The sequence below is a fragment of the Venturia canescens genome, chromosome 6, assembly GCF_019457755.1.
Source record: "Venturia canescens isolate UGA chromosome 6, ASM1945775v1, whole genome shotgun sequence".
In the NCBI taxonomy this organism is placed as follows: domain Eukaryota; kingdom Metazoa; phylum Arthropoda; class Insecta; order Hymenoptera; family Ichneumonidae; genus Venturia; species Venturia canescens.
Window position 1 is genome coordinate 13,384,724 of NC_057426.1, and position 14,694 is coordinate 13,399,417.

Sequence of the window (14,694 nt, forward strand, 5' to 3'; positions counted from 1 at the left end):
GATATCACGTATTGAAACTACACCTTCCTTTTTTATCGACAATTGTCAGAAAAGAAAGTTATTCTTTTCGGTCGAGCCGAAAGATGGCGCGACTGAGGAAATTCGCAATTTCATATAATGTTTTTTTTTTGCACGGTAGGCGCACCTGTCTGTCATTCAGCGCCGACTGTCAATCTCACTGACGCTAGTGGCGCTAACCACGCCGCGTTTTTATTATTACCATATCGCGGTGTGTTGCTGTTTATCCATCATTTTCCATTGGCGAAGTTTTTTAGTGGGAGAGAGAAGAGAGGACAAAGGGGTAAAAAGAAGAAGAAAAGAAGAGAGTTCCTGTCAACGGTTGTAAACAACACACGAGGGGTGAAGGTAAAAAAAACCGCGTCACGAAAAACATTTTGCCGACAGGATTATAATTGAACTACGGGCTTCAAAGGTGAGTACGAGTTTCATTCATTTTATGTACTTAACTTCCCCAATGTTCAACTGAAAAACAAACAATGATAACGTATGTCGCGTTCTCGTACGTGTGTTTATTTCGCGATTCGCGTCGTTCTCTCGCCGGGCATGGACGCTCGAAAGCGTGCATGGGAGACGCGCGCGTGGTACATTCTGTCGAATTATGAAAAATATTTATTTCTTATTTTTTATTTTCTAATTAATCAATATTCCAACGGTTGTTGTCATTTCCAAACTTCCATCTTTATATTTCGCTCAATTCGGGAAAATTCGCGTTTTTTTTCTCTATTCGTCGTTTCCTCCGTATACCGCGTCGAGCAGTGCGTTCTGTGTATACGTACTTTATTGCATATTACGTTTATACGTCTTTGTCGCCCCGGCTATCACACCAACGTCGTTTGACAGCTCCGTAACTTTCAAGACGATTGGTAAACAACGAGGGGACACCGTCGGCCTGGCGCGAACGGACTGCGTTTACACGGCACTGCCGGCAATGGATCACCGAGTCGGTAAGTTTGCACAAAGTTCAAAAATAAAACCTTCGCAGTTATTCAATATCTCGTTTATTCGTATCCATTATTTCACGCACCTCGTAATTGATACTCAATAAAAATGTTCTGCTCAAGCGTGTCCTTTTCGTTATAAAAGCAAAGCTTTGTTTTTTTCTTGTTTAAATTCGGAAAAGTCGAAAATTTAGCAGCTATTTTTAATAATGACTCTGGACGCATTCGTTGTAATATATTTTTTTTCTGCTTTCATAAAACTGAAATTTAAACGAATTTTCTTCGTCGCTCATCGTGCGAACGATGTCAAACGCCATTTTTTTTGTATAAAACCGTAGCAAAGTTGGCTTTGAGCCTTTTTTTTCCACGATCAAGAGATTTTTCACGTCGTTTTATGCGTTGCCAGTGGGATATAGTTGTATGTATACGTCGTTGTGTGTTTTTCGTGACGCTAGACGCCACGGGCACGTGGTGGCGCGGCGCGGGCTTTGCACACGCCGTTTGCGCAGCCTCGCGGTCTCCGGGGTTCGCGCGTCTCGCTGCACGGCTCTTCGGATCTTTCTCTCTCACACTCACGCCTATCCCCCTCACTTACCCAACTGTCATTCTCACAAGCGTGTCTCTTTCGAATCTGACGTTTGGTGAGATTGCGCTCTTTCGTGCTACACTTCGTTGGACGGGTTTCTTTTCAAGTGTAATATTCAACCACGATTTCCGTTCCAAGTATTACGTTTCCGGCTGACGCAAAGTTTTCTCGATTAGCTTGTACTTTCTGCAATATACCGAAACTTCTCGACACTTGCGTCGGGCAAGCTTTTTTTTTCTTTGAAAACACGTGGTCTCGCGAAGTGGCCTTTGTTTCGCTTGTACCTGCGTCGACCCGTTTTTTTTCCGGGCCTCATGGCGCTGCTGCAGACTTTACAACACAGTAAGTTTTATTTGTCAAGTTTTCATTTTCTATCCTGGTAACAAATTCCTTTTTAGTTATGATTATTGTCCAAATAATTTCAGTCGCGATTAAATAAATTAAATTGTTATTATGGAAAAATTCAACTGTTTTGAAACTTAAATTTCCATGTTTATATTTATTCGAATAAAAATTTTTCATCCCTGAACATAAAACAAACCATTTGTTTTCTCATACTAGTTTCAACGAATCAAAGATAAACTACGCTTTTCAAGTTTTCAATATAGACTTATGCAAATTATTTGCACTCTGATTTTCTCTCGCGCTCGAGGACGCGTGTGACTTTTTTGTCACGTAGATCTAAGATATTTATGCTGTTGCAACGAGCTGGAAAAAACATTGACACGTTCAAGATTTTTTGCAACACTGAAAATAAAAAAGCCAGGACAAAAAAACACGGGCTTGGAAAGGGGAATACAAAAAATAAATTTACAGTTGATTATTGTTTTTCGCTTGACACATTGATATGAAAATATAATATTTTTATTTTCAAATCGAATGGGTTTTTAAACATCGTCGAATGAGGACGAGAGTGACTTCCAGCGGAAGCGAACATTGCACCTGCTGAGCACTTGCGTTTTTTGCCCCCCCTCCCTCTTCGAGGGGGCAAAAAAGCGAATTAAAAGAGAACTGTGTTGATGCACAGTTACTCGATTAATAATGAATAAAAATATATATATTTTTTAATCGCATTTTTCACTAAATACCGTTATGGTGTGTCAGGTTAAATATCTATTTTCGTGACCTTTCGAGATAAAATTTGCCCCATTTCTATTCTCGTATCCTTGCGAAGTTATGTACGGAGCACTCTTCGATATATTTTTCATTTTTATTCTGCATTGAGAATGATTTCTCAATAAAAAGGATTGAGATAATGAATATTTATAGATACTGTTTTTCGAGAGATCGAGTGTGTTTCTGGCGACATTTCGTTTTTGAAAATCTTCGAAGACAGACCAAAATTTGGGCAAAGGGCAAAAATTATTGTTCAAACGTACGTAATTCGATCTTGATCAGGATTGATTTTATTTACCATCACTAATTCGCAGCCGTCCCGACGACTAACTCAATTATGCTAAATACCGAACGATCGTATCGAATTTCTCGTCGTTTTATTTATTTATTTTATTTTTTTTCGTTCGAGGCCCTTCCGGTGTCACGATTCTCTGGGGATTTTGTGCTTCGACCTTCTTCAGGGTTATCTCAAACGAAAATCACGTTCGTCTTTGTATTCCTCGCCGTTGCTCATCGGCCTCTTTCATCAAATGTTTTTCTTTATTTGTTTAGCCACGTTTTTATTTTATTACCAACTTCTAATGCTTCCCCGGCTCGTCAACGACCCTTCGCAAGTTTATTCGGTACGGCTCTCTTCTATGATTACTTCGCGTACTCACGAGAGAACGCGAGAATAAGAGAAAGAGTGAGAGCAACTTTTCTTATCTCGTAAGACTCCATGAACGATGGCTCTTTGCTCTGCTCTTATCAATATTATAGTAACATTTCATCCGTCAAAAATAAAGCAGAGATCTGTCGCCGTAAGTGCTCGCAATCGTGACGAAAGATTCTTCAACAGAAAAGCAAATAAATGACGCCAATTACTTTTCTTAAGGCATTTATTCGAGGCAGTAGAAACGCGTGTTTCCTTCGATAGTTGATTTCCGATCAAGTTATTTACTGGTTTTTCCTCTTTTCGATCCACACCGACGTGTCAGTGATCGATTTATTCTTAATCGATGATTTTTTTGTCGATAAATCGTTCTGGATACGCGAATACCGTTCTTTCGAGACTGAAGTGTCATTTTCTCTCTTTGTCCTTCTCTCTCACTAATTTCCGAAGCTCGGCAACGTTTGGGGAGGGAAACTGCGAGGGGATCGCGAGAACGCGGAGGCGTTACAGCGTTTTAAGTTAGTGCGAACAGGTGCCGTCACTAATGCGATAATAACAATAAGTACGAACGTTGTCCCGTTTATTTTCGTAACTTCATCCGCAAACTCGTCACTCTTGGACTCACTTCTCTCTCACCCTTGCGCTTCAGCCGGCTTCATTGTTTATTTTTCTCGGTATTTCGGAATTGAAGACAAAGTTCACTCGCATTTTGTGTCCGTTATCGTTGTATCGGGTTGTTTCTATTTTACATTGAGCCTTTTTCGAGCTTTTTTTTTTTACCGAAGGCTCACACAAAATGGTTCCTCAATTCTCGTTCGTTTGGCAGATTTATTTATTGGCTCGGGGCTTACGGATATGTTTGTTTCTCGAAACGAAACAACGCTTTGGGGAATATTTATGGTGTGATAAATCGTCGAAATAAAAATTATCGTGACAGTTTGAAAAGTCGTGACGAATCTTTTTACGGCTTTTAAAGATCATCGAGTCAAATTTTCGTCAAGGATCGTCCACATTATGTGGACGACAAAATAGGATTCAATCAGTTTTCGAGAGAACGAGTCTTCGTTGAAACAACAGAATGTTGAAAATTAGATGACGCTCAAGTTTCCAACGTTGGACTCCAACGAAATGATCTAAAAAAATTCTTAAATAATTCCAGTAAATCTCCAATTTTGTTCCCTGTCGAATTTCCAATTCGTCATTTTTCAAGCCACATCAATAATTCGTGAAATAAAAAAAAAAAAAAAAAAAAAAAAAAAATAATGAATTATAAATCTTTTTTCTCGTTCATTTCGTTAAACTCCAACGTTGCAAACTTCAGCGTCGTAAAATTAGTTAGAAATTAAAGCAAATTGCTTTCTTAGCGTTTCGTGAAGTTGCAAAGTTTTATTTACAAATCCATTAGTGTAAAACGTCAGACGGAGACTTTTCTATCGAGTGTCCAAAAAGTGATTTTTGTCACACGATTTAATTGGCGGGGCTCTGTGCCACGGCCCCTCAGTTGCAACGCGCCGGATTGGCTCCTAAATGAATCGATTAATATCTCGTGACGAAGCGATCACAGGGAAAAAAGTTTAAGGACTTTTCTCTTCGGAATTCACCGGCCTATCGATCCCCCGCAGTTTCAAAGTGCTTCTCGGAGGAGCCTGTAGAGCGGGATAAAAATAGGTGGGAAAAAGAACGAAGGTGGAAGCCTGGGCCAGCTCTTCGAGTGAATCGAGCGACTCGTGCATCGATGCGTTTATCGGCGCCAACAAAAGTGCAAAGGGACGCGGGGCGAAGAAGGAGGAGGCTCGCTGTGTGATCGGGGCCAATCGAGTCGCGCTCGAGTGCCTATTTAAACGATCGATACAATCGTTGGCCACGCAACAGGCTTTTTCTAAATCAATCTCGCGCCGATCGAACCAGCAACGAAGCGCTTCGATGCGCCAATGAATCGACGTACAACCTCACTTTTTTCTGCCTCGAGAGGCCAATCACTGCAGCCGAATCTTTTTCAATCGTCTTCGATGTCGAAACTTGTCCTTTCAAAATTCCTCCGATCTGTGTCGTACATTTGGCACGTCTAATTGCGGATTATTTCTCGACTCTTCCATCCTATTTTATATATCTTCGTCCCATCCATATCCAATTTGTTTTCATCGGCGAGAAGACTTCATTTTTGGCTTCTCAAAGTGCTCTCCACGGAGCTGTAGAGACTCGAACGAATGGCCAACTTTGATTTTTTTCCAAAGTTCGCGTAGAAGAATATTTCTTCCGCGACTCTCTGTTCGAACAGCGTTACACGGGTAAATAAAATTTGCTCACTCGCATCGACACCCCAATTAGTTGGCCAGGAAAAACAAAATTTTCTTTCAAATACCCACAAAATTCGTTGGTTCCAAGGAAAAACCGTCGGGACCGGATTTTGTTCGACCGACAATGTCGGTCGAAATTTCAGTGTGAAATTTTGCATTCAGCAGTCAATGTTTCTGCGAAAATCTATCGATACTCGTGGTTTTTTATGCTAATAAGCCGAGTTGGAATACACGTCGACTCTCAAGCGGGTCAATTACTGCGTATGTTAAGCTTTGCACGAACGTATCGTCAACGCGCAGAACTCATTCGATTGGTGCGAAACAGTGTTTGAACTGCATTTCGCGTTCGTGATCGAAAAATCTCGCCGAACGGGCGCATTAAAAACGACGAAATGAATGCGGTGTCGAGGGAAGCCGGTAAGTATAGAAGAAATATTTATGAGAATCGTTTGATAAAATATTCGAAGACATTTATTTTTGACAGGGCACAACGAAACTCGAAGCTTTCACTTCGTTTCATTATTTACGGCGTACTTAGCATATCTATTCGTGCAATTATGCACTCTGACGATAGGATGCTTTGATATTTTTTTTCTTTGCACTCCGTCACTTTTTTTTCCATTGTCAACGAAAGGAAATACTCAATAGAGGTCTCTCCATAATTTTTCTATTTCTCTCGCGCTCTCCGGCTTTTCCCCGCTATCTCTACAGCGCTCTTCCTCTTTCTATTCCCATCCGTCCTTTCCACTCTTTGGGACGAGCGAGCGTCATTAGCATTAGAATGCAATTGGGCCGCCGAATGAAATTATGCATCGGTTCGCTTTTGCCATATGTTTGCTTTTATGCATTCAATGTTCGATGTTTCTTGAACAGCAGCACGTTCGATCCTCGATTCGTTCGAACGGGGAGAGGAGGCTAAAGCGAAAATGGAAATTCGAGAAAGCGTAACGCCTTTCGGAGGATCGGTTTTAACCCAAAATTCACATTTTTACTCTTTTTTCGGAGTTATTCACACTTTTCAAACACCGAAAACTGCGTTTATTATGAGCCGCATTTTCTTGCTATTGCATGATTTACACTGTGTTTTCACGCTTCAATATTCCACTCGATCTTTTTTTTCTCGCATTATCGAATTTACCTCGTTTCCTACGACGAACAATGAAGCAAAATAATCATTTGACAGGATCATGGAGAAACATTTTTTATAAAAATTATTGTTCTGAGCACTGCAAACGAGGTGCAAATCACGTTTTCCCTTGAAATTATTAGACGAAATTGGATAAAATCATGATGACTATTTTATAAATTTCAAATTGCGAATGTTAATATTTATGATGTAGCACAGTGAAATTTCTGGTATGGCAGAAAAAAGTGCCCTTTATCGAAATTCGATGACCATCTAATAAATAAAATCAATAAATCACAGACTGAGAGAAAAAATTATTGAATTTGTTTTTTTTTTTATTTGTTGAACCAAGCGAATCACTGTTGATTTGAAAACATATTTTCATGGATCTATTACTTCGTTATATTAAACTCATATTTAATAGTATCAATTAGATGCATGCTAAATTTGATTAAATTTTTTTTGCTTGGATTAATTACATTTATCGCATCAAAAACATAATATTATTTGAATCTACAAAACGACTTCAATACGAAATTGATTTTTTCGAAAAAATTATTTTCTTGCAATGAATTCATCATTATTTTGTTTATAAAAATATTTTTATTAAAATAATTAAGGGCTTAGGCCACTCTAGAGGCCGAAAAAATAGGCTTTTTGGGAATTTTTTTTCAGAAATACTACAAATTAAATCGAGATAACAGAAACGTGATTTTATTATTCATATCAGTGACTGCTTACAATAATTTTTTTGAAACGATTTAGTGCAAAATGGCGGCTGTGCAGCGTTTTTGCGATGGCTCAACTTTTCAAGTTGGCCGGACTCATAACTCAGGCAATTTTCAACCGATTAACTTGAAATTTTCAAAATATCTTGAAAAATACATTGTCTATGGAAGTACGTAGGATTTTTTTTTTATATTGCGTAATGCATTCGTTATTAACAATTATCTCACAATTTTTCAGTTCTCAAGTTTCTCAAGATCTTCACTTTCCACTTTGGAAGGGCGCCATTTGGCCAAAAATCAATATATCGCAAAAATCCTACGTACTTCCATAGACAATGTATATTTCAAAATATTTTGAAAATTTCAAGTTAATCGGTTGAAAATTGCCTGAGTTATGAGTCCGGCCAACTTGAAAAGTTGAGCGATCGCAAAAACGCTGCACAGCCGCCATTTTGCACTAAATCGTTTCAAAAAAATTATTGTAAGCAGTCACTGATATGAATAATAAAATCACGTTTCTGTTATCTCGATTTAATTTGTAGTATTTCTGAAAAAAAATTCCCAAAAATCCTATTTTTTTCGGCCTCTAGAGTGGCCTAAGGCCTTAATCTAATTGTTACTATTAAATAAGAGTTCAATATAATGAAGTGATAGATCCGTGAAAATATGTTTTCAAATTAACAGTGATTGTTATGGTTCAACAAATAAATAATCGAAATAATACTTTACGCAACTTATACAATTCCTTTTACAGTTTATAGGAATTTTTCTTCGATTAAAATGGTTTCAAAGATGTACCATAAACTGTGATGACCATCACGGCCAGTGAAAAATAATTTTGCAATTGATAACATAATATAGTTAAAATCATGGTTCATAAAAAGAATACGTGCTTCCTTCAAAAACATGCATGTTTTGAATAATAAAACACATAATTGATAAAAAATTGTTAGATTAAAACAACTACTGTTATTGAAGCAAAAATTTATGAAATTGACTGAAATAAATTAACCAAGTAAATATATGAGGGAACCAATCTAATATGTTTTGGCGAATAATGAAATAAATGATTTTTTCGCTTCAAAACTACATTTTATTGGTTCTAGTAATTTTTTCTCTCAGTGCAGTTTCATACGCTCCTTCCGCTTGCTGCGAGATTCTTGTAGTCTTTTTTCATGTTATTTGATGACAGTTGTTCGATGTGATTGAGGAAAATGCCGGATTAGGTTGAATCTAAAGAAGAGAATGATAAGAGAAATTTCCAATGTTGGGGTAAGTACAATTTATCATTTATAATTTCCATAAGATCGCGTAAGCAAAAAATATATCGAGCAAGCGTGTATTCAATTGAAACATTTAATTCTCTTATTTATATTTTAATTCTGGCTGCCGTATTCCATTGGCTTATTATACTGATTTCCAAAAAAAAATTTCAAAATAAAGAAATGAAGAAACACCATCGCGAAATTATCTGTACTCTAACGACTTTGGTGCGCACCTGTAACGATATTGATTACGTGTAAAGATGTCCTCGTAGTTGTCTTAATGAATAAAGTGAAAAAAAAAAAAATAATAAAAAAAATGTTCTTATGAGCGAAATTTATCGTAAAAACGATCAAGAGACTCGACAGAGTCTCGGAACTCTATCTCGCCTGCTGGCCCGAGGCTCGCCGAGACTTACTTTTTTCTCTGAATAAAACGATTTACAAATAATAAGAATAATGGCAATAATAATAATGATGATAATAACAACAAGAGCAATAATAAATTGTGCACGAAATGTTCTACAAATCGGAGAAGAAAGTCTGCCGAAAAGATCGGTAAATATTAAGGTGCTGCTTATGTTTCTTCCAGTGCCTGAAGAGCTTGCACGCTGCTTTACGAAAAAACACACGAAATTTATCCCGAATTTTTCGATAGTTTTACAAAACATTCATCTCCGTGAAGTTTTTTTATTCCAAAGTCTACATCCGAGAACTCCGCTCGAAAATCGCGTGGAAGGTTCGGAAGTTCTACTACGTGAAAACCGAGCCGAACAACAAAAATTCGGTATGTAAACAAGAATGCAAGGTTTATTTCTCCGGAATCCGGAGAATCTTCCGAGTTAAATAACCGCGAGAAATGCCGAGTGTCGTAAAGAAGTAGATGGACAAAAGGGAAGGGCAAAGTGAGAAATAGGCAATAGGAAGAGAGAGGATTCGGAAGGGTATACGAGTGGCAGGTGCTGTTGCGATAATTCCGGTCCGGCGAGAGCTCGTAACGCGTCTACCGTCGTTGAGGCCGATCTCGCAGCGTTGGCGGCGTCGTTAAACAGCTAAATTCGTGTCTTCCCCGGCATTAATAGAGTCCGAGTTTCCTCGAGCAACGGGCTGTTACTTTCTACGACTCATTGTGTTACAAGATAACCGAAGAGGTTGAGAAAATTCGCGCTCCATTTCGGAGCTTGAGAACTTTTGTATTTCGGGAACAAGATGATTTTCGGATTTTTCACGAACCGCGATCGATAATTACCGTAATAAGTGTCAAAGCGGTTCAAAGATGCTGGAAAAAAATAATTTCTCACTGACGCTTCCCGAGCGTGATATGCTGACTTTTAGCCTAATTTTATCGAAGCCGATGCGAAAACCACGTCCGCCTAATTTACACGTTCGACAACGTGTCATTTTCAAGTATTCGTGCGGCTGCTCTTCTGTTTGTCGATGAGAAACGTAAAATTTAACGATCGGACAAACTTTTCACGTACTTCGAGTCCACTCGATTATAGCAACACCGAGAAGAAGTTTCTGGTACTCGAATTGGGACCCAAGTTTATCAGGGTTTATGTACTGAATATTCAAGCCCCTTCTGACCCGCGTCCCCCCTCGCCTTAGCCTCTTCCTCTTCGTCAAACTCCAAGTACATGAAAATTGTGGGCTCGTCTTTATTGGCGGGACTTGTCACAGGTGAAATCCTCATCGTGTCAGGTGATACGTGAGCACTTGCTTTTCCTGTTCGAAACAAGTGTCTCGTGTGTCGTGAATGTTTTATCTACCGTAAGAAAAACGCGATTTTAATTCTTATTAGGTACATCGTTTTCCGTCTCGTTTTATAGTTATAATTTGGCTCTACGTTTCTTACGAATTGCATTGAGAAACTTGACGTCGTACTTTTAGTCCTTCATTTGCATAATAAATTCGATAAAAACTTGAGACCCTTCAATTTTTTGCTCGAACGTCAGCAGCAGGCGTTCCTCGTCTCTCACTGTTTTCTCTCCACTTCGACTCGCCTCTGTTTCGTAGTTTTTTTTTTAATACTTTTGCCTTTTTTCGATTGCTTGCCCTTCACATTTCTTGTTGACTTTTTTCGATCCGTGGAAAAGTCGAGTTTAAACTTTCTTTCGACAACCCCCGGCTCGCAGCTTCGTGGAGGAGAAAATTCCTTCGGTCGGCCCTTTTTTTATTCATTCCCTTCAGCGATCCTCTATTCAGTCATCTCTCTCGCTCCCCATCCTCAAAAGAGAGAAAGAAAAGTCAGGGTAGAAGGAATGGTCACCCCATGCAGGGTCCAGCTGTCTCGATTTCTCAACGATGTATTACCAACACTTACAAACCTGAGCAACTTATCTCGACGAGTACGCGTTTATATTTATAGAGAATCGGCGAAACGGATTTACTCGAAAAGTTACATTTTTCGGTTGAAACTATTTTTCGAGGATCGATTTTCATCGCTTTTTAATGAGATCGATCACTGTTGGGAGATAGTAAAGTAAAACCTCGGGATCCCATGACTTTTTTGTCCAATTCACTCGAAGTTTCTCGCTCCCGCATAACAAAGCTAAAAATGAAGGAATTTTTTACGCGTGGTTTACTGTCAGCTTGAGCTTAACCGTAACAGTAAAAAATGCAAAAAAAGTCGTTGAACGATCGAAAAATATGACGCTGAAGTTTGCAACGTCGGAGTCCAACGAAATTATCTAAAAAAACCCTCCAATAATTCCAGTAATTCTCCAATTTCGATCTCTGTCGAATTTGCTATTTTTTCACCTGCGCCCCGATACTTCGTGAAATAAAAAATGGCCGAATCACATATGTTTTTTTGTTCATTTCTCCAGCGTTCAAAATTTCAGCGTCGTTCGAAGAATCGCAGAAAAAAGTAGTTGAAAAACGGTCGCGACGCTTCAAAAATTGACTATTTTTTCTTTTTTTTTTTTTTTCTCAAACGCTTCCACCACATCGATGGGACATGTAACACGGAAGATTCGACGTTTTTTGTGTTGGAATTTCGTCACCTTATCGGTGCGAAGATCCAGTTAAATCGAACGACGAGAATTCTTTCGAAATTTTCAGCATGAATGAACGTCAATATAAGAAACGTGACGAAATTCTTAGACAAATTATATTTCTGTCACGAATCTGTGGTTGTATTAAAAAAAAAAAAAAAAAAAAAAAACTCGAATTCATAAATTTTTATCGATGTTCGACCAACGATCTTCACGTCACAAATTTACACATGAAAATGAAAAACAAAGTCGAAAAAACATTCAAAAATATGTGAAAACGACGTTTCTCCACACAGAACGATCGCGTTCAGATTTTTTTTCGCCAGTCACGAAAACGAGAACAAAAAGAAACAATGGCATCGCCGCGAGGGTCATAAATATTCTGAAACGTACCGACCTCCTCTAATTTCTAATTCCGATTTAATGACAGATTCGATCGTTCGATATTGGAGCCTTTTGATACACGTACATTTTCAATACACACGCATCAGCGCCTATGCGTATATATATGATTATTGCGAGTATATAGTCAATTTCCGATAATAGAGCGTTTACGCACGACTCTTTCCGATGCGATAAGGGTGCCAAGAGTTGAACGTTCTCCTCGATAACGCGATGAGTTACGTAAAAAAATCGCATGTGTTAAAAGACAGCGGGACCGGGCGAGAGGGAGGGAAAAGAGCGGATGAAAACGGGAGCGAGAGAATTGCACGCACTAAATAATTCACTCTCATTGAGCCGCCGATCATTTCCTCGCTTATTCACGAGTCATTTGCACGATAAGTAACGCGATTTTACTATTGCGATTCATTGAGAAACTCGCCTCGAGAGTTGCATCCCCTCCCAACTATTTTCCTGGTTCATATAATATTCGATTACAATTACGACACCAAAGACCGGATAATCCGTCTCGTCAATGGGCCCCAAACTGATATTGACGTTGCCATAGACACGGAGCGAATTGCAACACTCGGTCTCTCGCGTCTCGATCGTCCAAGTTTAATTTTTTCCTCCAAATTTACGATTTATAGGAATCCCCTCCCAAAAAATATTTTAAAAATTTGCTACTTTTCCGTCAGATGAAAAAGTGCGAGGAAGAATGCGATATACTTTCGAGAATTCGAGGCGTCGAACGTTTCGAGCTTTTTCGTCAAATGTCAAAGTAATACAGACTCGAAAGAGTCTCCTCGTGCAGACGAGTCGATGAGCTCGGTAGTCGAGGAGAACACAAGTGGTCCTAATCTCGAGGGAGATGGTAATTATGTCAGTAGATAGCACGGTTTGCCAGGCAAGGGGAAAGCGAGCTCCGTAAGCGCGCTCACACAGTCAGTAAAACAAGAAAAAATAAAATAAAAAATATAATTTCGAGGCTATGTAGGCTATTTGATAACCTTCCCTGTAACTATAAACTCTGTATCTGCCGCATACGCGCGTTTATATCCATCTTGGATCTCGAGTCGTTTAATCGTCGAAACATTTCTCTCCTGTTTGCTTCACTCGATCTCGATGCTTTTCGCTCTCTTTTTTTTTTCACTCGTGTCAAAACTTCTCGTATCTATTTTCGCCCGTCAATCGTTATCGAGCGTGAAAAACATTGCTATTCTCATAAATAATCTGCTGTTCAGTCTTTGAGACCTGCGATCAATGTCCGAGCGAGATTGGCACGAGTTGTTCTTATAGATTGGATTCGCACCATGAATTATGGGTAAATGCAAATTCAAAATTTCGTCTTTGAATCTCACACTCGATGAGAAAAGCTCGGTTCATTTGATTTTTTGAAAATTGGATTTTGCTTCCGGAATAAAATTGACGTGAATTATTTCTTTAATGTGACAAATGAAACTCGAACTTTTGCTCGTCGCTCGCGACATATATTGAATGATTGTAAATACGCGCTACGTAATTCAATGGCTCGCAGTTAATTTAGTTAATCTCGCAGAAGAGATTTAGTGTGAAAATAGTTTTGTGATCGTTCACCGCTTTTCCCTCGGATGAGTTAACGATGGAAAGGCAGGGAGTGTGAAAAATACGAGGATCCCGAGCTCGTGACCACACGCGTCGCGTGGAAATTACGTTGGCAAAACGCGATCATGAGACCGCACGAGGGATGAATTACCACGTGCTGTCCCAGGGCTTTTTTCAGCACGTGATTCAATCACTCCGCCACGAATTCTGCATCGATCACTTATTCTTGAACTCGGGCTCTTGCGAAATTTTCTTCAAGCGCGCTCATCCGTGAGCCGAAGCGGAAAAAACTTGGTAGTTTCCAGCAAAATATATGGAAATTCAATCTTCAGTCAAATCTTGATTAAAATTGAAATATTAATCAAGTTGAACGATTCCTTTTCCGTACCGAATCGTCGATATTTGATTTTGACGTTTCGTTAATTGAATATCGCATTTTATCGTCAGAGAATTCCGGTTTAGAAAACATTAATGAAAGAACAGATGTTTGAAAAAAATCGATCCTCATTTCGAATTGGAATGGCGGACCTGCTCGTTACGAGAATGGATGACTCTTCCATACGCAGCTTATTTGATCTCGTCTAAAACGGTTGGGATGGGTCACGCTTCCGCATAGTCTCGTTCAAATGAGGTGATCTTTTTATGTATGCTCGATTTCCTACCGATCTCTCTTCATTAAATCAAACATTTTTGGCGCACTGCGACAATTAGAACGGATGAATAAAAAAAAAACTTTTTCATCGCGATCCAATTAATTTTTTGGCTACACGCTCGTTGTAGGAATCAGAGATTTTTCAAAATTTTCGTCTGCTTTTCGTTTGAGATTAAAGGTTTGTATTTTTTGTTGCCAATTTTCGTAATTAGAGAAATTAAAGAAAAAGCCAAAAACTTGAAAATTTTCAGTGATTTACCATCAATTTTCTGTTTTCACATTCGTTCGGACGCCTGTGAAAGAAAAAAAGGGTAGAAATTTAGTCACAACGAATCCCCTCGCGATCAGAGATTGT

General features: G+C 38.9%; 1 protein-coding gene across 5 annotated transcripts in view; it reads left to right on the forward strand.

Annotated features, from left to right (window-relative positions):
* The first annotated feature begins 172 nt into the window (after nt 1-172).
* LOC122412089 (homeobox protein TGIF2-like) overlaps nt 173-14,694 on the forward strand; it is a 72,888-nt gene continuing 58,366 nt past the window's right edge. For 2 of the 5 annotated variants that reach the window (XM_043421380.1, XM_043421383.1), the window contains exons 1-2: nt 173-433; nt 862-965. In XM_043421380.1, the coding sequence (XP_043277315.1) occupies nt 950-965 (16 nt within the window). In that variant the 5' untranslated portion in view covers nt 173-433; nt 862-949. Of the gene's footprint in view, nt 434-861; nt 966-1,550; nt 1,888-14,694 lie in introns of those variants that run through there. The other 3 variants (XM_043421381.1, XM_043421384.1, XM_043421382.1) reach the window with 2 other exon arrangements.